Raw genomic sequence first — 27,803 nt, 5'->3', positions numbered from 1 at the left:
GCTGTGAGATGCCCCTACAGGTCACAGTCCCTAAACATTTTGCACACTAATTCCACTTCTCAACGAAAAACAAACAAGATGTTAAAGCAATTTATATGATAAAGAATTAGTTAAGAATCCACACAAAACATTAAAAGGTGTCCTTAAGTGCAGAACACTGAAGACGTTGGTCAAAAACTTACAGTATGAGTTCTCAGTCTAGTGTGTTTTACAGGCTGCCCAGTCTCTTGCACACATCAACACATGCACTTTTATAGTTAGGTACATACAGGCAGCTCCATAAGGATTTGGACTGTGCCACAATTTTCATAATTTTGTCTCTGCACACCGGCACAATGGATCTGAAACCCAGCACTTGGAGGTGGCCATGGGTTCAGACTTCAGGCAGTCATTGACTGTAAAGGAATTTCAAGCAAATATTGAAAATGATCATTATACTTATGACTAGGTTAGTTTGTCCAAATACTTTAGAGCCAATGAAAATGGGGGCTGAGGCTATGGAGAAACATGGCTGTCATTCCCAAATGGCTCATACGATATCCCCTTAAATTAAAGCTGAAAGTCTACACTTCAAAAACACGATGATTGATGATTTGTTTCAAATCCTTTGTGGTGTTGAACAGAGCCAAAATTATTAAAATCGCGTCACTGTCCAAATACTTATGGACCTGACTGTACAAACACATATATATCATACACTGCTTGATTTCTTTTTTCCCCAGTGGTTCACATTTACATGCAACACTTTCAACAACCAGTGTGGTTAAAATCTGACATGTGTCTCCTGTCATGGTATCACTTCAAGCCTCTGTCATCATCAAGAAGATGTGTAAAGACCAACTGTAATAAAATAGAAGATGAATGGTGGCAGAAGAAACCAATGCTCTCTTTAAGGTCAACTTTAAGGAACTTATATTGTAGTAAATGCATGTTGCTTTTAGAGAGGATCTGCCCCGTCCAGCCTTCATGTCTGACTAATTTCATTTTGATCAAAGTTTAGCACTGGTAAGAATTAAATGCTTAAAATGAAAAGCTCTCTTCTTTTATATATTATTCAAAGTCAGTGTCAGAGAAAGCCTGTTGTCAGTTATTCTCATTTGTGTGGCCAAGTGATTAAGGCACTGAACGGTAAAGCATGCGGCTTCAGACCCTTGGAGTGTCTGCCACGGAGGGTGCCATTTCACCTACTAATACTCAAGCAGAAACAATTGTGGTTGGAATTTGTAAGCCATTTTGGAGGAATTTGCCAGATAAATGTGTTTATGTTGTAATTCCCAATCACTAGGTAGGAACCAAAAGAAAGAGAGAACTAGCAGAAGAAATTAAGTTTCTGGACAGAACTATTGGGCTCCATGATATGGCGCGTAGTTCAGCTGTGCAGGAGCTTCTCTGGGTTGAGAAGAGCCAGTTGTGGTAGATGGTGTTTGAGAGCATGAAAAGTAATCGCCAAAATACAATTCACGAGACCACATTTTTTGTTGCGCCATGGATTCAGAACGGCAAAACCATAAAAAATGCTCTGACTTTCCACCATAAGCTGCTCTCCCACACCTTACATGGAATTGTGCACCATCAATGCACTACACAAATTAGAACTGCAAACAGACAAACAGGTAGACTACAGTTTTGGGGTAAAGAGAAGAGAAGTGGAATGCAAAGTAAACTGTAGAAGATCATCATCACAGCTATTAGATTTGACACATCCCACGGCGAAGAGGAGGCCGAGCTCCTGTCCCAGTAAGCCCACACAGTGTTTGAGCATTTGGACTGCACTCTCTAATGGTCTCCTGTTTCTCTTCCTGCAGGTATTGACTACTTACACCCTGATCTGGCCTCCAATTACGTAAGTACCTAAGGCTAGCGGGCATGCAGCCAGAGAGTGGAGGCTGAAGCCTGGGGCACATGCTGTTCTTTTTGCTCAATGTGTAGTAGATAAACAGAAAATGTTCTGACGCAGTAGTGGGTGCTTTCAGGCTCCGCAGCTGTTTAACCTTAATCTGACGTGGTTTGAAGATTCTTTCATTCTTTTGTTTTGCCGGGATCACTTTATTGTACCTTTTTCTCATTGAGAATGTAGGGAAGGAAAATGAATTATAACTTGTCCAACCAGGGACAGTCATAATAATGTGTGCAGAAGAGATTTAACTTGTCAATCAATTATTGGTCTTGCTTTTGCCAATGCCAGTAACTGACTAAATAATTCGGTAAGGCTCCTACTTTATTTACTTTTCCCTTCTCTGTGTCCAGTTGTTGGACTTGTATCAAGGTAACTGCAACACACTTGTTTTAAGAAACAGAATTGAACAATCTATTGATAAACACAAGGATTGCAGAAATATACCACAAGTGCATATATATATGCTAGCAACTGGGAGCCCGATCAAATCGGGCTACAAATTCTGCGTTTGTGAAATCCATACTTTTATATTTTAGAATTATTTGCTTTTTTAAGTCCTTGAAATGATTTAGTTATCATGGCAATGATTTGTGCTTAAAATAGACCTTTTCGGCCGATGTAATGAAGAGCTTCCTGTTTAAACGGGGCTGCGAGACGTGAACTCAGCTCTTCAGTGCACCTCATTTGATTTTTTCTGGCAAACAAATTCTCAAAACAAACCGTATTTTACAACTCTAATCAGAGTCGGAGTAATAATTATGTTGCAGTGGTCATTTTAGATCTGAGATCGGCTAAAATTTAAACAATGACCGTTGTTAATACCGAGCCGTCATTACTCAGTTTGCCAATAGATGTCAGAAGGACGGATGCCAAAACCGAACTGCCCAAAGATGGATTTCGACGTACCAAGCAAATAGTGATACTTTCTAAATTACTTACGGTTCCGGAGCTGTCGAAGGGTTTAAGAAAGTCGATGATGTTAGTCCTGGAAAGTACGCCCCACCAAACAAACGTTCCAAAAACCAACCGAACTTACTGTTATCTGCTTGAACCAACACTGACTTATACTACTCGGCTGTCCAGCGGTGTCACTGAAGCATTTGAACATTCTTAGCCAATCATGCAATACTGCGTCCACATGTCCAACATTATGTTTTAGCTACAGAGGCAGAGTCCCATTGCATGGTTCTAAATTGTACTGAGTCGAGGTACCGCGAACACCATACATAGGGGGTATTGATGCGAACACCGTACATACAGGGTATTGATGCGAACACCATACATATGGATAGTATCAAATTATATATAAGGATATTGTGATCTTCCAGGGGGCGTACCACTCACCAAACCCTGACACAGACAGACTGATACACAATTTCAAGAAAGCACACCTTTATTCTTTATTGAGGAAATGTTTTCTTGCTCCCTGCTTTACCATACAGTATACAGCAAAAAATACAAATACACAAAGTCTTTTCTTCTTCTTTTCTCTCCCTCTCTCTACTTTGCCTCCTCTCCTCTTCACAAGTGTTGTCCTCCACCACCCGACATTGGCTCACTGATTGGTGTTGAGGCTGCTCCTTTTATAGCACACCCAGAAGTGATCCAGGTGTTTCTCAACCTTCTTCTGGCTGGCTGTGGTGGAAGAGGTTCTTCTAAGGACCCAGTAGCACCTGCAGCACTCCCTGGTAGCACCCATGGAGCCCAACAGGACTGTCCCAATCTGCAAGTCCCAACATCCCCTGCGGGGATCCGTGGTGCTGTAGCAACCCAGGGGGGCTCCTCTCTAGTGTCTTGAGGGAGATAATGTCCTGAAAACAGTCTCTCCCTCAGTTCGTTCACCCATCTGGCTTCCCATCACAATATACTGATGTATAAGACAAAACGCAGACAAGTTAGACAGACAAACATATAACACAGAAGAGGCTGGCTGTTTACTGGTACTTAGAGTTCTAATTTTTCTTGGCATAGATGAACAGTTTTATGATACCGAGTCTTTAAAGATGATGACCGATGTTGTGTAGAGTTGTTACTTTGCATTGGAAGTCACCGTTAAGCTTTGCTGCGTTATCCTTTGTCTGGGGTGTGCACTGCTTTTCTCAGTTAAGCTCTTTGCTGTGTTGTCTGCATTGCTCTTTCTGGCAGAAGATTTTAGATGCAGAAGTCCCCTTCTTGAAGTCAGACTGCCACACAGCGTTGGCTTGGCAAGCTGCATCTCAGCTTTCAAGTCCACAAAGACACAAGGATTCAGCTCCTCCAGGAAGAAAACAGCTCATCTGGATTATTTTAGTTTCAGAGAGGTTTCAGAAGGTCATTTAGCAGATTTCACCTCCTTGAGAGAATCTCAGAGAAGATGCCTCGAGAGATATCCAGAGCATATGCTCAGGTGAAATGAGTGTAACTAGTTCATGAAGAAAGATGGAACCTCTCCTGATTGGTTGAAAGTCAGTTCCAGTTACAAAATCAGGGTCTTCTCATAGGCGAGTTCTTCTGACCATTCCAGTTGTCATTCCTTGAACTATAGCTCTTTGCTCATGCTTGAGTCCATTTTGCACTTTTTGACTCAAGAAGTTTGCAAAGGGACCTCTTGAGTGATTTCAGTTCAACTCTGATTTACACCTTTATTATCAGATGAAGTCCAGGCAGATCCTGGTACAAGTCGGAGTACAGTAGCCTAGTTTGGGATGCCGCAAGCTGGATGTTTGTTATATCTGCTGCCCTAACAGGCCTGGTGTGCCACTAAAGCCTAGCAGAATGGGCAATGCCCACTTTGCCCTACCAGGATGTCCTGGTTTTGCACAGATATCAACAGACGCTTTCCCATAATGAGTCTGCTGGATCTTGTGCATCAATCTGTGATTTAGTAGATGGCAGTTTATGTAAGAATTAGTGGTTGCCATTAGCATTCATCTGATCTTTATGACTACTAAAGAAAATACTATCATGTTCTTTCAAAGAAATCTTTAATATTTATAAATAAAGATTTCAGGTTTTCAACTTTGCTGGTTGTTGACTTTGAGTTTTTGTGTCCTGTTTATGAAAGTTTGACCTCTGTCCATTTAACATTTTGGATTGCTGGAGTCGTCAAACGGTAGTAATACAGGTATCCAAAAGAAATATTGAGGTGCCAGCTGAGACACCCTGTTTACTTACAAGAGGTTTAAACTAAAATAACAGGCACTTGATGGCAAACAGCCTTAGCTGTTGGCTAAGGCAACATTGGTGATAGAAGCAGTCAAGTTTTAGGGTAGGAGCTCCATGTCACAGCTTACTCATCTCCCAAATGAGACTTCTCCTGCCAGGAGCCCCCTGCTTTTATAGTTTGGGTCAGTTGTCCTTACTGGTCAAAGGGAGACAAGGTGGTAAACGATTGCACCCCCTGGTGTCCTGGGGTGGTAGCACTTACTTTTGATGATCCAAGAAGGTACCCCTCTGACGTGACACTTATGAACAATACAAAACCATACCCATTTCTGAATCGACATATTATCTAAGCCAGCAGGTCACTTCTAGAAGCTTATGGCACTTCCACATCTTAAGGAGCTTTATAGACAATTCACAAGGAAAAGTTCAGGCCAAACCAGTTACCTTCTGCAAATCAATCCACGTGTCAGTCATCACTCACTCTACCATTAGTGAAAGAGATGAGAAGGCCTGAAGAAAGTGTGTCTCTTCCAAACTGAAAGGGAGTGGAAATAAAGGCTTTTTGACCTTCTAATTTTGTAATTTCTCACTTGTCAGATTCTCACCCAAATGTAAATATTTGACTTCAAGTTAGAAATGTAAATTTAGGCTCACTTAATATGTTCCACCTGTCAGCAACCCATTAGGGGTGGACTCCTAGTAGCTGGTAAATATCAAGGCAGTTAAATGGCCTGGAACAATCTTCTTAAGACTAATCAATATCAAAAATGGCTTTTCCTTTGTCACCTATGAGAGAGTCCTGTGGATGATTATCACTCAACTTCCCATCTTGGATCAGCTGTCATTAGCTGGTGTTGTCACTTTCATTTACTCTCAACTCAGCCTACAGAATGAATCAGGCTTTTCACTTTATACCCACTAGACATTGGACACGCTGAGCAGTGCCACCATGTCACCTCAAGCAAATCTCAAGTTTCCTTTCAGTTCTTAATAACCAGAACAGGGAAGCTGTGGCCACTCTGACTGACTTTTGAATTTTAACAAACACACAACCTGAAAGCTTCTCACTGCATCAACAGGTTAAATTATGGTTTCTCTGGAAGCATAAAACTCAAGCCGCACCTCACAAAGTAAATGTTTTAGGGGGGATTCCCTTCGTCTTCATTTTCTTTACACAGAAAACCACAGACACATGGAATTAGTGACCAAGTACCGAGGTAGACAGTAGGATGTTAGGGTCCTTCAAAACTCAGCTTGATGTCATCTTTGAGAAATTCAGTGAATAGGATTGGTGAGCTTGATTGGGCTGAATGGCCTGTTCTCGTCAACGTTTTTCTAATGTTATAATATGTAAGGAGAAATCAAAGCAAAAGAGGGGCAAATGGGGAGAAACATTCACGGGGTGCATTTCACATGAAATGATTTGTGCAAAATGCTGTGGCCTTATTGAAATTTTGTAGGCAGTCCCTCAAATGTCCTACAAAAGTAGCATAGGTGGCAACTTCTTGAATCTCACGGCAGTTGACAGTGATTTGGAGAAAATCAGAATTGCATTGCCTCACCTGATAGCCTTATTTGAAGAGTACCATTATGACAAGACACATGTGATTATTCTGTCTGTCAGAGTGGGGTCTTAATAAAGGCAACAGCACCACCCTTATTGTTCTTTACACTTGTGTGCTCTTTCTCATTCCAGAATGCAGAAGCCAGCTACGATTTTAGCAGCAACGATCCATATCCCTACCCTCGCTACACGAACGACTGGTTTAACAGGTAAGTCCTGCTAAAGGCCTGCAAGCTGCAGACCCTGTACCCATCAAGCACAGCCTTAATGCATGGCTTTAGAGAGTAAAAAAAAAACACTTGACCTTTCTTAGCTTTACTTTTCGTTCAAGTGACTCTCTACTTTGCCCTCACGCCAAGCTAAGTGATCTGTTAAAAGTTTTAAATGGATTTAGTTAGCAGAGAGCGAGTGTGTGTGTGTTTGTGTGTGTATAGTTTCGATTGATACCTTTATCCAAGGCACCTCAGGATACGTAACAACTGTTTGCAGATATTTTTTACAGCAGCTAAAGTGATTTCCCAGGGTCACACAGGCAGGCAGGTGGGAACTGAACAGGCAGACTTCAGTGGGTATCCTTCAATAAGGGCACGTAAATAAAGGCGAGCTTCAAAAGGGCGACCTCAATTGGGTGCAGCGAATAAAGGCAAACGCAACAAAATTATTACAGAAAATTTATTAGATAAAGGCACTGATTGAACGTATATAAAGGCGAAAACAAGAATATTAAAACATCCAAATAATTAATGCATGAACTTCTAACAAACTATTTCTGACAGCGAGACGAACATTTTCCAATCCTATATTCAGTGCATTTCCAGATACAATACAATACAATACAATACAGTTTATTTTTGTATAGCCCAAAATCACACAGGAAGTGCCGCAATGGGCTTTAACAGGCCCTGCCTTTTGACAGCCCCCCAGCCTTGACTCTCTGAGAAGACAAGGAAAAACTCCCAATAAAAACCTTGTAGGGAAAAATGGAAGAAACCTCGGGAAAGGCAGTTCAAGAGAGACCCCTTTCCAGGTAGGTTGGGCGTGCAGTGGGTGTCAAAAGTAGGGGGTCAATACAATACAATGTACACAACAGAACAATTCCTTAAGACAGCATAATAATAAAAATTTTAGAAGTACGGTTTAACAGTAGATGATATGACATAATTAGGTTTGGATATTTTTAGAGTCCTGGAGACCTCATCCATCTAGCTGCCTCCCCATTTGGCCATGCCACGGCTGAAACGTTTCTCCGATGAAAGGACCCCTCTTTCCCATGATTCCTGTGATCCTCCATCAGGGATGACTTTACCATAGGCAGGCAAACAACTTGGCAGGTGGGCCGTGGCACCAATGGCCACATTTGGATACCGAGAAAAGAAACAGAATAGGTGAGGGTTAGTATTCAATTATAACTACCATGTTACTTATCTTTTAGTGCTAATGACTAACAACAGAGATGCAGTCTGTACAGTAAATCAGCAGCTCTAGTCAGGATATGCTAAACTGAAGTAGTGAGTCTTCAGCCGGCATTTAAAGGCTGAGACTGAAGGGGCATCTCTTATGGAAGCAGGAAGACCATTCCACAGTTTAGGGGCCCTGTAACTAAAAGCTCGACCTCCCACTGTTATTTTATTAATCCTTGGAATCCTAAGCAGACCGGCATCTTGAGATCTTAATGCGCTCAGGTTTGTAAGTCATGATAAGTTCAGTCAAGTAAGCCGGACCTTGGCCATTTAATGCTTTATATGTTAAAAGGAGGATTTTGAAATCTGCCCTGAACTTAACTGGGAGCTAGTGTAAAGATTTAAGAACTGGGGTTATGTGTTCATATTTTCTTGTTCTTGTAATAATTCTTGCAGCGGCATTTTGGATTAACTGGAGGCTGTATAGAGAACAGTTTGAACAGCCAGTGAACACCGCATTGCAGTAGTCAATCCTACTAGAGATAAATGCATGAATTAATTTCTCACAATCCTGTTTATTTAGAAAGCGCCTTAATTTCCTAACATTTTTAAGATGGAAAAAACATGTTTTGGACGACTTTGTAATATGCGCTTTAAATGACATGCTAGAGTCAAAGATAACACCTAGATTGTGGGCTGATTCAGTAAAATTAATTGGGATTCCAACTGAGTTAAATGACGACAAACTATTGCTGTGATCAGCGTCATTCCCTCCAACAATTAACATCTCTGTTTTATCTGTATTTAAAGACAAGTAGTTCTCATTCATCCATTCCTTTAATTCACTAACACAAGATGTGTTTCCCGTTGATAGTTTTCTCCTTTCTGAACGAGTAGACCTGCACCTTTGTTGCTCTTCACATATTCCAGAGCCATTTGAACTAAATTATCTACGAACGCCTTTATTTGCCGCGCTCAATTGAGGTCACCCTTTTGAAGCTCGCCTTTTTGTGTGCGCCCTTATTGAATAGAACCGCCTTCAGTGTGCTAGCCACCACATGTCTTCTACTAGTCAAACGTTTGGGCACACCTAGAAATGTTCATGTTTTTGACAGAAATTGATTTACTTTTTAGCAAGAGACCATTAAATTGAATTAAAAACTTAGCCAAGACATTGCAGATGTTTCTAATGGCTATTCCCTCTTCATCTTTTCATCATTCTTCAAACCTTCTCCATAAAGCTTGGTCCTCCACCTCCCTTTCCTTCAGACCTTCTTTTACTTTGTCCATCCACCTCTACTTTCACCTCCCTCACTTTCTCTTCCCCTTTACTTCCATCCCCATCACTCTTTTGCCCACACATCCATCCTACTTTCCTGTACTTTTTTAGATATCTCTCCCACTTTTGTTGTACCTCCGACTGTCTTATTCTGTTCTTTTCTGTCACGCCACACATCACTGCCACATCTAACTTCTCCTCCTATTATCCCTTTACTGCCCCTTGTCTCAGCTCCATATGGTGCCAGCCTTAGTTTCAGGAAGGGCATCTGGCTGTAAAACAAAACCTTAATGATTCAATCAATACAATCAGCTTCAGAAAGCTGCTTGAAATGAATGATTTTTAATTTATTATTCACATATGACTTCAAAAGACCCATTTTCAGCAGACATTCCTCCAGTGTCCTAAAGGTCAACCCCCTTAGCTTACCCTTAGATAGTAGTTTTAAAAGCTAATTGGTTATTAGAGAAACCTTTGTAGTTGCATTGCCTCCACTGGGGCCTGTTATTCTGTTCGCTTGGATTGCAAGGTACTGACATTCCTAAAGTTCAGTTCTTCATTCAAACATGGACAAATTGTAGCAGCTATCATAAAAAAAATATCAGTTTATTGTTTTTTGAAGAATGAAGTTTATTCCATATGGCAGATTGTCAAGAAACTGAAGATTTCATATAAAAGTGCTTATTACTGTCTTGAGAGAAGAAGGCTAACTGGATCTAACTAGGAGAGAAGAAGAAGGGGAAGGAGAATAAGAACACCAGAGTCTGTAGTTTAAGAAACAAACACCATTCTGGTTTGCAATTGGCTTCTTCCTTAAATACACACCAAATGCCAGTGTCTTCTGAAACAGAGTAAAGACGATTCCAGGATGCTGGCCTTAAAGGTAGATTTTCAAAGAAAACACCATATCTGAAACTGGCAAATGGAAGAAAATATTAAAATGGGTCAAAGAACACAGACACTGGTCTGAAGATGACTGGTAAAGCATAATATGGTCAGCAAACTACTGACCATACTACTTTCTCTGTTCCTGATGACACTGGCATTTACTGTGTATTGTAATGACAAGACAAGACCAAGGAAAAGGTTTGGGGTAGCTACTGTGTATACTTGAATAGCAAATGCAACAAAACAACACAATGAGTAATCTTAAGAGACTGAGTCTAAACCAGAACTGAAACAACAGAGAGGGGATATGGCGGCTTTATAAGGGAGACACAGGAAGAGGCGTGTTGGTTAGGCCGCATCTGGAATTACATCAGGCAGGAGGCTGGGAGAGGAATCTAGAGTGGACCTGGAAGCGCTGTTAAGTAGGTTATCATTCTGAAGATCTGTAGAGGAAGGAGAAAAAGTGTCAGTGCGCACTGCCAACCCCTGATCTGACGTAACGACACATTTAGTCAAGCCCAGAGACTGCCTCCGATGCACACGTGTGGGACAGTATTTAAAGAAGAACCCAACTGAGGACCAGTAAGGTGTTTGCTTCTCACACTATACACTCTGATGTTCTTACCCTCTTGTGCAGATGTGCATCTGGGCCTTCCTTACTTTTTCTATTCTGCTTAGACCCTAGTTTATTCTCACAAAACAGTAATAGACACCTTTGTATGAAATGTTCATACTATGGGCCAAAGAACACCGACGTTGGACAGAAGATGACTAGGAAAGCATAATATGGTACACATCCTGGAATCGTCTTTTCTCTGGCGTTGGGTGTGTATTTGAAGAAGAACCCAACTGAGGACCCGCAAGGTGTTTGTTTCTTTCACTACAGACTCTGATGTTTTTATCCTCTTGTTCTGTTGTCCCTCTCGGCCTTCACTTTCTTTTGCTATGCTGGTTAGATCCATTATGACCACTTCTCTTAAGACAGTAATAGACACCTTTGCATGAAGCATTCAGTTTCTTGGCAATCCGTCACATGGAATAATGTTAACTGTACAAAAATTACAAATAGACGGTGTGAGACATGCCCGGACACCATCAGACAGACACCGCACCTTTATCAAAAGGTCTTTTATTTTTTCATCCATTACACCACACACAACTCAGTCCCGCACAGTCCACTGTGCCTTCTTGCCCAAATCACCTTAATCCCGGGCCTTTCTCTCTCTGTCCCTTGTCACACTGTCCCTGGGACTGCCTTTCCTCTCTCTAAGGGAGCCTTGTCCTGCTCCCACTCCCGACTCTAGCTCCCCGACTGTAGGAAGACGGGCCCTTTTATTCTCTCCTGGATGTGTTCCAGGTGCTCCCTCTGACGTCACTTCCTGGTGTGGCGTAAGAGCCCCTGGAAGCACTCTGGGCGTCCCTGGAGGGATTCTCCTCCATCTTCCCGACTGTGGCGGAAGTAAATCAATCCCGGGCCCTCTGAGACTCGGGGCACCCCCTGGCGGTGGCCACAGGTTTAAATAGGCATAAGCCTCCTTGTTCCTCTCCTGTGGTCCTCCTCTGTTCCAGGGCGGTTGCCCCCTCGTGGCCCTGAGGATGTTCAACGCAGCTTCCGGTCCTTCCAGGAGTCCTGGCCGGGTCGTAGCCCCAGCAACTCGCCACAACGGACATGTTTCTTGAGAATGCAGTCTCACTTTGTCCATTTTTGAACCCTGAATTGAACTTTAGGAATGCCAGTACCTTGCAGCTCAAGTAAACAGAATGACAGATTTCAGTGGGCTAATGCATTTGCAAAGGTTTCTCTAATAACTGTTTAGCATTTAAAATGACTAGTACCTCAGGTTGGACGGTTTGGAGACAAAGTCAGAGAGGCGAGATTGCGTTGGTTGGTTTGGACATGTGCAGAAGAGAGGTGCCGGCATATTGGGAAAAGGATGTTAAAGATAGAACTGTCAGGTAAGAGGAAAAGAGGAAGGCCTAAGTGAAGGTTTATGGATGTGGTGAGAGAGGACATGCAGGTGATGGGTGTAACAGAACAAGATGCAGAGGACAGGAAGATATGGAAGAAGATGATCTACTGTGGCAACCCCTAATGGGAGCAGAAAGAAGAAAAAGAAGACGAATTTAAGGATAAACTCAGGGTAGAATTGGCAATCCAGCCACCATAAAAAACCTCACAGTGGTTCCAATCCATCTGAACTTGTGTGGTGCTAAGGTGTCACCCCTTGCATGGCTACACTTGGGTCCCAGAGCTGGTTCGTCATGTGGTGTGTGTGGCCGTGTGCTGTATCAGCACCTGCTCCTAACCTCTCTCTCCTCAGGGCGTTGACCATTAGGATACCAAAGGAATGGCTGCTGAAAATGGGGTTTTGCTATCATATATGAATAATAATTTAAAAATGAGTAATTTCAAGCAGTAAAAGCCAAAATACATACTAGTAATGTGTTGACTATGTGTTTACATCGATTTAACTGTATCTTGATTAAGAAAGTATTTATTTCTATCAAAAACATGAACATTTCTTTTTCTGTCCAGACTTTTGACTGGCACTGCACCTAAAATCTGAATGCCACCTAGAACCCAATGGAGTTAGGAAATGATTATTATGGTTTCCTTTGGGGACGGTAAGTGAGGTTGGGCTGGTGCACAGCCATGTCCTCTGCTTTGCACGTTTAAGCACCCTAATGGTCCGTCGATTAAAGAGTACTCGATTAATTGACTGCCAGCTAGTCCTCTCCCCTCCTGGTCCTATTCTCTGTGACTTATTCCCATGGAAGCTCATTCCACAGAGTTTTAGGAGGTAAAAGTTTCATACAAGTAGGGTATTCCATTAGCTCGTTGTTGCTTTCATAAAGTGGCATTAATTGTGGAAAGTGTGAGGCCTGAAGAAGTAACTCTTAGGGTTTTTCCACTAAAACAGCAGCTCTGGCAGTGAAGTGGTAGATTACTTACTCGCGGAAGTCATTTGCCTCAAGTTCATTTTAACGATTTAGCTTACCGCGAAGCAGCTCCAGGCCGACTTTGGCTTTATAAATAAACCTGTGTTTACGGGAGGCAGCAGTGTGCCCCTCTGCTCTCTCATGGCTGATCTCTCACTGCCATCCTGGCAACCAAATTAAGGTGATTTTTTTTTCCTTGCAAGCCCTAAATGTTGCTTCTACTGGGAGGGTAAGGTGCTTCTTTATGCTACAGAGTGCTTGGCCCCTGCTGACATCTGCAACAGCAAAGTCGGTTAGAAACACACAAAGAAAAGAGAGCTGTCATGCCTTAGTGACGGAAAAATGTCAGGCGTTTAACAATCAAACCCCAGCAGAAAAGAAGTGATGGCAGTCATCATCTCAAAAGCCTTTTGAAAAGAAACATCTGTCGGGAAACCTTTCCATACAAAAGCTGTCAGAGCAACCACTTTGCAAAACAATCAGAAGGAGTGCAGGAGGGAATACAGGTGGCTGCGTGGCACCATCACAAAAGTACAGGCGTGACACAGAATACATCAGCGGATTTAGGCGAGCCGACCATCCCATCAGAATTCCAGACAGGTAACCAACCGACTTGACGAAGAGTGTGCTTTGAAATAAAGTCTGACGGAGTTCGACTGAGCTGACAGACGGGCAGGGGCCAGGGAGCTGATTCCAGGGTCCTGAAATGAGCACTTTCACATGTATAAGGCTAGCCAATTTATTTAGGAGCCTTCTGGGCTTGATTGGCAAACACAGTTAAATATGTCGTCACCAAAACAAGGAGTGTGGTGCAATGGTTAAGGCCTTGGAATAGAAACCCTGAGGTTGTGAGTTCAAATCCCATTACCGACACTGTCTGACCATGAGCAAGTCACTTCACCAACCTGTTAGGAAAAAGAAATGTAACCAGTTGTATCTCAAATGTCGTAACGGCATCAGCAAAAAAGGTGAATGTAAATGCAAAAAGTGTTCTTGATTGGCATCAGCATAGTGCTGAATGGGCATTTATAAAATTCCAAACAGGAGTTAAGTAGGAGAATTCCAAACAATGAGAACCGGAGTAATGGATAAGCGTTCAAGCTGTTTCTTGCAGACTTTCAAAGAGGGGCAACTACAATGCTGAACTCTCAAATATTTGAGGATGGGGGCACCACTGAACTGAACGAGTGTCCATAGAGTTCCCGACAGAGGGGTTTATAGAATTCCAAACAGAGGACACCACCGGGCTGAATGTATTTTAGATCAACAGCAGCACACATGTGAAAGCTCCAAAAAGCAGCCAGTACTTAGATAAGTAAGGATTTGATAGCAGCTCTACATAGGCTGTGATGGGAGGTTGTGTTTTACTAACATGCTGGAATTCTATGAGGAAGTAATAAAAGGATACAATTAAAGTGGAGCATATGATTTTACCTTGACTTTCAGAAAGCATTCGATAAGATGCCACATGAGAGCTTGGGCATCAAACTAAAAGAGCTGGGGGTTCTGGGTGTGGTGTGTAGGTGGGTGCAGAATTGGCTCAGACATGGGAAGCAGAGGGTAATGGTGTGGGGAACCTCATCAGAATTGGCCGATGTTAAGAGTGGTGTCCAACGAAGTCAGTGCTAGGGACACTGCTATTTTTAATATAAATAAATGATTTAGATAGGAACAGAAGTAAGAAGCTGGTTAAGGGTGAAGATGATACCAAAATAGATGAATTGGCAGATAATCTCAAATCCATGATATCATTACAGAAGGACATGGGCAGCATACAGGCTTGGGCAGATTTCTGGAAGATGAAATTTAATGTCAGTAAATTTAAAGTATTACATGTAGAAAGTGAAAATGTTAGGTTTGAATACACAACGAGAGGTCTGAAAATCGAGAGTACACCTTATGAGAAGGATTTAAAAGTCGTAGTGGACTCATCACTATCTAAATCCACACAGTGTTCAGAATCCATTAAGAAGACTAACAGAATGTCAGGTTATATAGTGCCCTGCTGTGTGGAGTACAAGTACAGGGAGGTTATTTTCAGGCTTTATAACACACTGGTGAGGCCTCATCTGGAGTCCTGTGTGCAGTTTTGGTCTCCAGGCTACAAAAAGGACAGAGAAGTGCTGGAAAAAGTCAAGCGAAGAGCGACTAGGCTGACACAGGGGATGAGTTATGAAGAAGATTAAAAGAGCTGAGCCTTTTCAGTTTAACTAAAAGGAGATTAAGAGGAGACGTGATTGAAGTACTATTTAAAATTATGAAGGGACTTAGTACATTAGATTGAGACTGCTACTGTATTTTAAAATGAGTTTATCAAGAACATGAGGACACAGTTGGAAACTTAAGAGCAAATTTTGCACAAACATTACAAAGTTTTTCTTTACACAGAGAACCATAGACACTTGGAATAAGTGACCAAATTGAGCGGTAGACAGTAGGACTGTAGGAACTTTTAAAACCCAACTTGATGTTATTCTAGAGGAATTAAGTGGGATAGGACTGATGAGCATTGTTGGGCTGAATGATCTGTTCTCGTCTAGATTGGTCTAATGTTCTAATGTAGCCCCATGTGTATGCACATAGGAACGCCAGTGCAGTGCAGCCACATTGGGGGTTACATGCATAAGTTCACAGGTTTATAGTGTCATTACTATTATAGAAATCCAAAACCTAAATAGTGAGACAAGGGACAATATAGTGGTCAAGCAGGCCTGGTCATGGTTTGGTGCCCCAGCACTGTTCCTCAGTTCTTGGTGATAATCTTTTAGTTGTTTTCCTGTTACTTTCAATTATGGGTTTTTTCCCTCTAAGATTTCTCCTTTTGGAATTATGGTTGGATTGTACCATTAAGATTTTAGATGATTCTACTTTATATTCCGTTTCTCTACACTAGTTTAATGAGGATGCCTTCTTTCATTTGTTTAGATCCTAGTGTGTATTCTATTCAGAAAATCTGTGAAAACATCTTGTTAATTTAAGTTAAGCCTATTCTAAATTCACTTGTGAAATTTCCAGTTTAGAATGAGGAAACAAGATAAAGATTGTAAGGTCTGGGGCACCCAAAGGTGATCCTTGTATAATTTTAATTACGTTTTTAATTCAATTCTTTTACATTTACAGTATACAGCACTTTTGTATGCTGAGTGGGGAGCCATTTCAAACACCGCCAAAATGCAGCATCCATCTGGATGATGCAATGGCCGCCATTTTGCACCAGAATGTTCACCACATATTAGCTATTAGTTGGTAAAGGGATGGGAGAGATAGCTAATTAAAGATAAGGGATGATTAAGGGCCAGAATGACTAGGCCGAGTTGGGCAATTCAGCCTGGACATCGGGATGCACCCTGCTCTTTGCAAAGGATGCTCTGAGATCTCTAACAACCACAGAGAGTGAGGAATTTGGATTTATGTCTCATCCAAAGGACAGTGCCATTTTTATAGTACAGTGTCCCCGTCACTGTACTTGGACATTGGGACAGGGCCGTCTTAATGTATGGGCATGCTGGGCAGTTGCCCAGAGGCCCTGCGAGCATAGGGGTCCCATGCTAATCTATGTATGTTGTGACTTGCTGAGTGGTCGTGTAGGTGGGTGCCCCAAAGCACTGCTTTGCCCAGGGGCCTATAATTCTGTTAAGATGGCCCTCCATTGGGATCCACATATAGACGACATGGTAGGCTCCCCCTGCTGGCCTCACCAACACCTCTTCCAGAAGCAACCTAAGCTTTTCCTGGTTTTTCTACCTTCTGAGCATTGTCCAGGCCCAAACATGCTTAGCTTCAGGTGGATGATCTGTACTGAAGGGCGGGTGGTATTGATGGTCTGTCCATCAATCATCCTTTCTACAGAGAGAAGAGGAGACGAGGCATTAAGCGAAAGCGCCAACCCCTGACTCAGAGTGGAATTACCATTCAATGACCCTGTAGTTGTCCACCATGAGCACGTATGTGACACCAGTTAATCTTTTCTAAAAGATCTCACACTTCCTCTGCTTCAGATTCCCTTGTTATTATTGTCACAAGTTACTGTGGATTTTCCTGTTTATTCATGAGGAGGCGGTTTGTGCCTTTTTTGAGGAGAGATCTGTATAGTCCACCATTCTTTGTGTGACATATTTGCCTATTTTGCACACATAAAGTGCATCTTGTTGAAGAGTAGAAATATGTGATCTCAAAATTCATTTGGCTCTTAAATGCAGTGTACATTGAGTGTTCTTAGAGGGATGCATTCCCTTTGTTGCCTGACCCTCTTAGAAAGACCACATTAGACTGTCAGATAGAGAGAGCAGTGCTAACCCAAAGTGACACTCGCATCAAAGGTGCTTATGTAACCAGTGCCTATGGATTTTCTTGTAGCCATGGAACAAGATGTGCTGGAGAAGTTTCAGCAGCGGCAAACAACAACATCTGCGGTGTGGGGGTGGCGTACAGCTCCAAAGTGGCAGGTAAGCAGCTTAAAGGACCCCATCCATCTATTTACCAGAGCATTTAAAATTCAGTACAGGATAAAATTGTGAAATATAAGAAACATCTGAGGCTGGAGGGGAACATCAGATGACACAACTTGCATCCTGAACAGCTTTTCTTTCCTTTTCTCTCCTTTTTCAAGGTATTAGAATGCTGGACCAGCCTTTCATGACTGACATTATCGAAGCTTCTTCCATCAGTCACATGCCTCAAGTTATTGATATTTATAGTGCCAGCTGGGGCCCAACAGATGATGGGAAGACGGTAGATGGACCTCGAGAGCTCACTTTACAAGCCATGGCAGACGGAGTGAATAAGGTAGAAAATTGGATGCCATGGACTTTGTATGTGCCCATTGGATGCAGAGGGGTGAATGCTGCTGTGCTGCTAATGTCTTAATCTTTTCGAACAAAACGAGAAGCAGGAAGAGGGCCAGTCAATCAGAAAAATATGGAAGAAACAATAATGCTTGAGTGCTGCGTAGAGGTCCTTGACATGATAGGGAACTAAAATCAGACTTTCTATGCAGACTTAGCTTTATGTAACTGCCAAATCCCTATGTTGTTAGCAAAATAACACAATAAAACAACAACCATAGGACAGTAAGCTTAATGCGCACCACAGGTAAATTATTAAGGAAAAGATTGAGCAACACATGGCAAGAACAGGAGTTTTACTGAACAATCAGCATGGCTTTAGACGAGGGATGTTGTGCTTTACTAACATGCTAGAATTCTATGAGGAGCTACAAAAGGATACAACCAAAGTTTACCTTGACTTTCAGAAAGCATTCGATAAGGTGCCACATGAGGGGTTGGGCATCCCACTGGAAGAGGTGGGAGTTCAGGGTGTTGTGTGTAGGTGGGTGCAGAATTGGCTCCGACACAGGAAGCAGAGGGTGATGGTGTGAGTACCTTATCAGAACTGGCCAATGTTAAGAGTGGTGTCCAGTAGGGGTCAGTGCCAGGGCTGCTGCTAGAAACGATTTAGATAGGAATATAAGTGACAAGCTGGTTAAGTTTGCAGATGATACCAAGCTAGGTGGACTGGCAGATAATCCAGAGTCTGTTATATAATTACAGAAGGACTTGGACAGCACACAGGCCTGGGCAGATTTGTGGCAGATGAAATGTAATATCTGTAAATGTAAAGTAATACGCATATGAAGTAAAAATGTGAGGTTTGAATATGGAATTGGAAATCTGAAAAATAATGATCTATATGAGAAGGATTTAGGAGTCGTAGTGGTCGTAGTGGTCTATTAACTGCCAGACAGTGTTCAGAAGCCGTTAAGAAGGCAAACAGAATGTTAAGTAATATAGCATGGTGTGTGGAGTACAAGTCCAAGTAGGTTCTGCTCAAGCTTTATAACACACTGGTGAGGCCTCATCTGGAGTCCTGTGTGCAGTTTTGGTCTCCAGGCTACAAAAAGGACATAGCAGCGCTAGAGAAAGTCCAGAGAAAAGCAACAAGGCTGATTCCAGGGCTACAGAGGTTGAATGAAATATTTAAAGAGCTGAACCTTTTTAGTTTAAGCAAAAGGCAATTAAAAGGAGACATGACTGGTGTATTTAAAATTATGAAAGGAATTAGTATAGCGGATCAAAGCTGTTACTGTAAAATGAGTTCATCAAAAACACGAGGGCACAGTTGGAAATTTTTCTTCACACGGAGAACCACAGATACCTGGAATAAGTGACCAGGTAGTCTGGTAGACAGTAAGACTTTAGGGGCTTTCAGAACTTAACTTTGGTATTAGCTTTGTTGGTCTGAATGGCCTGTTCTCATGTAGATGGTTCTAATAATAAATAATTATTTTTAATATGTAATTTCAAAATAGGGCGGCACAGTGGTGCAGTGGTAGCACTGCTGCCTCGCAGTTAGGAGATCCGGGTTCACTTCCCGTGTCTGCGTGCCTTTCCTCCGGGTGCTCCGGTTCCCTCCCACAGTCCAAAGACATGCAGGTTAGTTGGATTGGCAATTCTAAATTGGCCCTAGTGTGTGCTTGGTGCGTGGGTGTGTTTGTGTGTGTCCTGCGGTGGGTTGGCACCCTGCCCTGGATTGGTTCCTGCCTTGTGCCCTGTGTTGGCTGGGATTGGCTCCTGTGACCCTGTATTCGGATTCAGCGGGATGGATTGATGGATAATTACAAAATAAAATAACACTAAAGAGCACAAGTTGCATGGTAAGAGCTTGACTCATCTGCAGTTTACTCTGATTGGAACATTCACTTTACTAGTTCATCATGTCCTTCTGATATAATTGTGTGTGATGTGGGGGTGATGCTACCTCTAGATGGGCCACTGAGCAGTAGATCAAGACCTTCTGATCCTTCTTATTTGTTAAATGCTGGACAAAAGATCTTGGGAATTGACTTTGTAAAGCCTCTTCTGTTGAGTGTATTTCCCACAAGTGCTCAGATGAAACGCCTAATGACATCAAGCACAGGTACTGTTCACTTTTCTCTAGAAGTTCCCAAAGTTCTTATGCCAGTTAGAGAGTTGAGTACATGCAGCCAAATAAATGTCAAGGCAAAAGCGGAGGGTGCACAAGTTTAATGGTTTGAGGTGTAATTACAAAATGCTGAAATTCTGCAGTGATGTGTCCTGATGAGTTAGTACAAATAGTCAGGGTGCATCCCAGGACACATCGCTCATTTATAAAATTATGTAGTTGATCGTCACTTCTGAAAACAGATTTAAAGATTCTAATTATTAAACTTCATACACAAAAATGCATTTTTGGATGTTCAGTCCCATATTTTAATATTTTCTTTCAGTTATTTATTGAGTCTCCAGAATTCCTTAAAAATGAGAAAGTCTGTATAATACTGAAGTGTATATTATCATTTAAACTGATGTTACTTATCATTATGCAAAAATAATCTAAATTGAATTAAACTGAATTAAATTTAATGCCCTTCCTAGAACTGTGGCCTTGGCATGGCAGAAAGTTTGTGATCCTTGTCTGGAAAGGGCGTGTAGTCTTGATGGGGTACCTAATGGTACATACAACACTTCAATTAGTAGTCTTGAATACATCGAAGAGAGCCTTGTCCAGATATCATAACCCACTAGTGCAGTCAGCCTTGAGAATGGAGTTTGTCAGGCAGTGCCCACATGGACCAGTTGGTCTCCATTCAAAAAAGCCACATGGAGCGCCAGATGATCTCCACACCTACAAGCTAAAGCTTAAGGTTTAGGTCAACAGCTAGCTGATTATGGCCAAGAGTGGAACAGAGTCAGACATAACAGACCTTGGCAATAGAAACTGGAAGTCATTGACGAAGCATACACTTTCATGAAATAGCCCCTAAAATTAGTTTTGCAAGTAATTTTGCAATTTTGAAATATGGAACTGAATGGAATGAGGGATTTTGGGGAGTTTAAGGATTTTTTGGGGTTGAATGTAACGAATATTGGTCCCAAAGGGTAATTCTACAGCTGTAGCCACAGTCTCCTTCCTCAGTCTCCTTCCAGGCAGCTCCATAGGGCCTCATCTGCCTCATGTACTCCCTGCCTACGCATTAACTCCATTCATGAACATACAGTATAACTGTGCCCACAATATCCAATTTCTTTGTGAATGTGCTGCAGTAATATGTGAACATTTGTGGAGAATTGCAGGGTGTTTAGCTTTCTCAGGCTTAGCAGCTTTGTTGAGTCTTCCTTCGACTCCATCTTATATGATCAGGTCAAGTTTAAAGTTTTGACTATTCCTTTTTACACGGGCATTTTTCTTTAAAACCTTTAATTCTTCTGGAAATTGTTGCAGTTGGCTGAGGTGAATAAGCTCCGATTCAGCTTTAGCTCAGACTTCTGAAGACATCAGATTTGGTTAAATGTTAGTTTGTATCTTTTCATGTGCTCTGTGATAAGCGTTTTTTGTTTTTCTGGGTTACTCTTGGATTGACTGACTTTGAGCTGAAATGTCTTTCTTTCATTTGTTAAGTGCACCAGTATGTCTTTAAGTTTGATAAACCATGTCACGGCTTTCTTTAGGCATAGCCATTCTGAGAAATTAGGTGATGAGTTTCTTTACAGGTTCAGTAATCTCTTCTACACCTGTATTAACTGGACAGATTTTCATTTCTGGATCATCTTCAGAAAGTGAATCATTCAGTTGATCTAGTCCTTTTGGCCACACATGTTCTAGCATTTACAGGAAACGTGGTCCTTTTGAGAAAGCTTTCTATGCTTAGCCCTCTGGATGCTTGGTCTGCTGGTTTTAGGGCAGATGTGACCTTCTTCTTTTGTGAAGGACGTGAATGATTTCTGATCACTGCTATTCTGTTGGCACTGTTTTCATTTGAAATGTATTTTCGCACTGAGGTGCTATCAGTCCAGAATGTAGATTCTTGTAGGGGTATTTGAAGTTCACCTTTTAGCATCTTGTCTATTTTGACTGTTTTAATGGTTGCTGTCAGCTCCAGTTTTGGAATTGTAACATGCTTCAATGATATCACTCTCAATTTCCCCACGAGGAGTGAACAGTGTTTTTCACCTCTTTCATTGGACAAGAGAAGATATGTGACAGTACCATATCTACCTTCACTGGCATCTGCAAAATGGTGCATTTGTGCCAACTTTATGGTTCCAAACCATGCAGGTTTGATGCATCTGTTCACATTGTAGTTCACTAGTAACCGTAAGTCATCCGTCCATTTTTTCCATTTCTAATCAAAAAATAAAAATAAAGATCATTTCATGCAGCAAAACAAAGTTTATCCTTATAGATCAGATACCCCAGAAACACCCAGCATTATCTTTGTATTGTGTTAAAGTTGACATCACAAACAAGGGCACCCCCAGGGAATTTTGAGAAGGATCTCCATGGAGATGGCAGGAGCAGAAATCCAGCACAGAGGTGCCCAAACAAGAAACAAAATGGCGCTGTGACATAACGAGCCTTTTCAGACTAGACTCTAGACCAAATTAAACTATAATTTGAATTCCTTGAGTGTAAAAAAACCTTGTAGTACAGAAACTAGAAACTACACAGGAATCTACACAAAACAATGATAAAAGCTGGAGATCATAACAGGTGAATGACCAAGATATGGTACTTGGAGGGGCATGCTTAGGATGAATAACTTGCCTAATCTGAACCCTAGTAGAGAGTTGTTATTGGATTTCTTGGCTAGTCATGGATTGCCCATATTTAAAAACATGGATACTTATAAGAGTACCTGGGCCAAAGGACAACGATCATTTTTACAGTAGTATCATCCTATCTGAGGGCACATGTTCTTGACACTCTGGTAAACGGAGGTATTAAACTGTTAACTGACCACCATTTTGGGGTGGGCTGGTTCTAATGGATGGTGCACCTGTTAGACAGACCTAGGAAATAAAATCTATAATGAGGGATTGCAGGGAATGACTGCTCAGGATGAGATCAGCACTCACCACAGGAAGACCTTCCCAGGCATTTCTGGAGACATCAGGGCATAGACTTTGAACTGACCATTTGTAAGACCATGGTAGTTGAAGTTGCTACAAGGACCTATGGTCCCAAATTTTTTTGTCCCTGTCATGGCTAAAACCCTGGAACCCATTGGTATCAAGTTGAAGAAACACCTTCCATGCATTATTAGTAGTAGGTTCTCCAAATTTCCTGGAAAGGTACTGGTGCACCTGTTTTATCTTGGTAGAGTAATATATATATTGCTCTACTTTCCCCTATTGTATTATTAATATGTAGCCTTAGAATGCCTAATCTCACAGACTTACCACTGTATATAACTTATCCCCACCTTCCCTTCTATATCTATAACCTCAGGCAATTAGATGTAGTAAAAAGACAAGCAGGAGTTAAGTCACACATAAAATAATGTATTACTGATAATATTCATAAATAATAACAAAATGCAAAGTACATTTGAATATTGGCAACCATACAACCTGATAAAATGGTGATGTGTAATTCAGGTGGCACACAGACTTGCAGTTACTTAAAATGTCTCTAGTTAAGGCATCGTTGGTGCTCAGCTTTCAGCCACATGTCTGTTCAATATGGCTGCTGAGCTGTGCTCTTCAATGTGTTGTCTTCATCATCATATGTGGGTCAGTCAGAGAGAGAGAATGTGGTTGAGCAAGTACATTTATAGATGTTCTCCAATTCCTAGAACCAATAGGACATCATGGTACTTAAAGGCCTCTGAGACAAGCCAATTCCAAACAGCCATATCTCAGACCAATGGGAGAAATAGTACATTTAACACCTCAACCCCCCCCCCAAGACCATATATTACACTAACCTGGCTTTGTGTGGGAGATCAAACTGGTTTAAGACACATCCCCCAAATCCTGTCATAAAATTACAAAGAGACAGTCGTAAAAAGGGGGATGGGGGAAGGCAAACATGAATACCTCTCACCACTTGGTTTGCCTAAATTATAAATAAAGACATACAAAACATTTATCAAGTTATATGCAAAATCCTACATCACAACACTCCACCCGATGAATGTTTTGTACAGTGTCTTTATACACAATGTCTTTAAATTGTTTCAAGAGTCTGATGCATAACTTGTGCATTGATTTGCAGTATTTGCTCTCCCAGTGTTAAAAGTTGTCCGTGACCATTTGTCCATTACATATCTTCTTTATTTCAAAGACAATCTGAAGAACTTGGAAGCGCTCCTGATGACTTGTATCTGCTCCAGCTTGTCAACTCTTTCTGCAGTCTTCATATGTCATCAGATCTGGTGGTTCAAAATGAGACAAGTCCACACCTTCCACTAAACTAGCCCACTACAATTGAGTCTATTGTGTGAATTTTTAATCTGTACTTGTTCTCTGTCTAACTGCTAATTAGACCCCTGTCCCAAACTATCTAAGCATATGCAGCTGTACAATTAACATCAAAATTTGAAAGGTAACATGCCACAGGTGCCAGTACAACCACTTCTGCCCAAGTGACAGCACATGTGCCACTGCATAAACTGTTCACAAACCAACATTGTGGCCCCTCTGCACACATTTGGGGTTGACTTAGTTGCCTCTTGTGCTTTCCTACCCATGGTGCAACTCTTGACTGCCATCAGCCTTTACCAGTATAGGCTGGCATCACCACCATGAGACATCAAAGCTTTGCAACTCTCATCATTCCCCCCGTAGGCCACCCCTAGAGTTGTTTGCTCACCATATGCATACTCATTGTGCTAAACACCTCAGTTCAGAATTGGCCCACTGGTCCTGTGCCTGTACCACAGCCGACAATCTCAGCAGGGCTTCCATATTTTCCCAATTAGACTATACCTAAACATCGGAGCCCATATGTCTTGCAAATGTACCAGCTGCACCTGCTTTCCTGAAAAGTTCACCAATTTTCTTAGTATACATTTTCCTTAATATATTAATTATCCCACTTAATTAATTAATACCCAGAATGTATACTTTATGAGCCCAAAATAATCCCCTTATTTTGGCATTCCTAACTGGTTTGTTCAGTTTCCACCCCTTGGAATATAAATTTGCTGCAGTAATGAACAAACCTTTCCTTTTAAACTATAGCTATTGTGACTAGTCCTATTATTATTGCATGACTTGTGGACTTGTTACTCACTTAAACCCCAGTAAGTGTCTTTTTCTTGCTGTCTCTTCAGTTCTTCTTCATGTCTTTGTCTTTAGTCTTTGCTTTTGTCTTTGTGTCTTTTCCTCTTTCTTTTTCATTCTGCTATGTAGGCAGGTCTGCAAAATGGAAGGTGACAAAGCAGTTTCTGTCCATCTCATTTTCTTGGCTGTCGACCTGGTGCCAAAACTCAAACTTTGCTTCCAGGCATTCATTGGAACAGCTTGGCACTAGTGCCACGCTCCAATGTGCCAATGGTAACCCGATCTCCTGCATGGATTTTACTCTGCTAATTGCCTTCACTATTTATTACCTGCACCAAACCAAAGTCCATAAAAACCTTACAATAGAAGTAGCACTATTGCAAAAGGCCAGAAAATTGAAACAGAAATAACTGTTTTCCATTTCCTGTCTTCCTGCTACCCTTCTATTTTTTCATTGCCTGTGTGTCCTTTTTATTGTATGGTAACTGCTACCTGAAAGTGTGGACTGAAGCCTCTCCAAACCCAAGTTCTAAATCCAGCATTTCTGCTAAAACTGACCCGTGCTTTTTACTAAAGACCAGCTCACTTTTCTCCATTTTATTGCATGGAGATTCATAGGCTGTCTTTTGAACAACTGGTCAGTCAGGTTTGAATTACTGAACCTAAGTGTGTGTGCTTTTAATTACTGCTGGCCCTAGCACAGCTGTTAGGACCTCACACCCCTGTGCATTCCTGGCTTGCTAGCTGAGCTTCCTGCTGCACCATCCCCATCCTTTGTTCTTTGGCTTGTCCTGTTTCATTCAAACCAACTCCTAAACTGGTGCACTTTCTTTCCAACTCAGCCATTCTTGCACTAGCACATTCAGACCTTTCACACACAAGCACTTGAATTCCTTTCATTTCCATTGTTCCTTGTTTAAATTCCACACTTTCTTTACTCAGTACCAATATGCCAATATCCAGTTCATGCCCTCTAGTCAACAATTGCCATTCACACTCACCAGCTCCTCTGCCTTCTATCTGATCTCTTTGTCCTAAATCAAATTTCAATGCAGCACTGGTTACCTTTCCTAACAGTGGTGAAATATCTATCAGTGTAGCATGCTCTTTAAATACTGGACAGGCCTCGAATTACTTGGAGATTGTGGTGCAGTGGAGAATAAAGGAAGAAAACACCCTTGCTGTTTTCCCTTCCTTTCAATCTCTCTCCTTTTCCTCACACTCACATTCCCACTCTTTATCTGAGCACACATCTGTCTCATGTAAGTCACCCACCCATGTTTTAGGGTTCCAGTCCGATCTGGTTACTATTGCCCTAATTTTTACCATGGGTGGTTTACATTTCTTTTTTCCACTTCTTTCACTGCTTTCCACTTTAGCAGCGGATGTTCTACATGCCAACACTTCACAATTATCACACCAACTGTTACATCTTTCAAAACTCTCACTCAACATTCCACAACTTTCACTTTCATTCACTTTGCTATTTTCTTCCTTATCATGATCTTCCTTATTACCAATAATACAAGCTAGTAAACCTCTTATAACAGCAGCTGTCTTCTTTAAACCTGATCTCTGTTTTCTTGCTTTTAATCCTTCCAGCCCCCTTCCATTTTGTGGCACACTCAGCTCAGCTTCTGCTTTCTCTACCTGAACTACAGGTTTCCTAGCTTTAGCCTGCTTCCTTCTGCCACTCCACTGGAAGATGGCTGACTTTAAAATGAACTTAGGCATTTCTAAGTCTACAATTTACTCTAATACAATTTGCCAAATTCGTTATGGGTTGGCCTACTTTTGCCCCTGTAAGCAAACATACACATACATACACAAAGATTCTAAACGAATAAGTACCGTATGAATAATGAATGCATGTCCCATCACTCCCTAGCACTTTAACCACTTAAATGCCGTATGAATGACGCATGCATCTTTCACCACTCCCTAGCACTTTAATTAGGGACTCACTACCACCAGTACTAACAAACATGCGGGTGTCCTTGTGACACACATGAAGTCTCTACACTTTGTTGGTTATATTCCATTCAGCAACCAAACAATGTTTTACTTCCACCGCATTTGTACACTGGGTGCCCTAAAATTCACATACATAAACAAACACATACATCAAAACAGTATTTGCAAACAGGGTGCAAAACTTGGTTACCCCAAAATCCTGCCGACTACGCCAATTGTTTTATCTTGGTAGAGTAATATATATATTGCTCTACTGTCCCCTATTGTATTATTAATATGTAGCCTTAGAATGCCTAATCTCACAGACTTACCACTGTATATAACTTATCCCCACCTTCCCTTCTATATCTATAACCTCAGGCAATTAGATGTAGTAAAAAGACAAGCAGGAGTTAAGTTACACATAAAATAATGTATTACTGATAATATTCATAAATAATAACAAAATGCAAAGTACATTTGAATATTGGCAACCATACAACCTGATAAAATGGTGATGTGTAATTCAGGTGGCACACAGACTTGCAGTTACTTAAAATGTCTCTAGTTAAGGCATCGTTGGTGCTCAGCTTTCAGCCACATGTCTGTTCAATATGGCTGCTGAGCTGTGCTCTTCAATGTGTTGTCTTCATCATCATATGTGGGTCAGTCAGAGAGAGAGAGAATGTGGTTGAGCAAGTACATTTATAGA

At 41.5% G+C, this 27,803-nt stretch overlaps 1 protein-coding gene across 1 annotated transcript in view; it reads left to right on the top strand.

Moving 5' to 3' along the window:
* pcsk2 (proprotein convertase subtilisin/kexin type 2) overlaps window positions 1-27,803 on the top strand; it is a 159,586-nt gene that overhangs the window by 75,226 nt on the left and 56,557 nt on the right. Inside the window, exons 5-8 of the mRNA XM_039737954.1 lie at window positions 1,806-1,843; window positions 6,738-6,814; window positions 17,469-17,557; window positions 17,722-17,897. Of these exons, the coding sequence (XP_039593888.1) occupies window positions 1,806-1,843; window positions 6,738-6,814; window positions 17,469-17,557; window positions 17,722-17,897 (380 nt within the window). The remainder of the gene's footprint in view (window positions 1-1,805; window positions 1,844-6,737; window positions 6,815-17,468; window positions 17,558-17,721; window positions 17,898-27,803) is intronic.

The sequence above is a fragment of the Polypterus senegalus genome, chromosome 16 (genome assembly GCF_016835505.1).
Source record: "Polypterus senegalus isolate Bchr_013 chromosome 16, ASM1683550v1, whole genome shotgun sequence".
Taxonomy (NCBI): Eukaryota; Metazoa; Chordata; class Cladistia; order Polypteriformes; family Polypteridae; genus Polypterus; species Polypterus senegalus.
The sequence above is the reverse complement of the archived record's forward strand: the minus strand, read 5'-3'. Positions and strand labels throughout refer to the sequence as shown.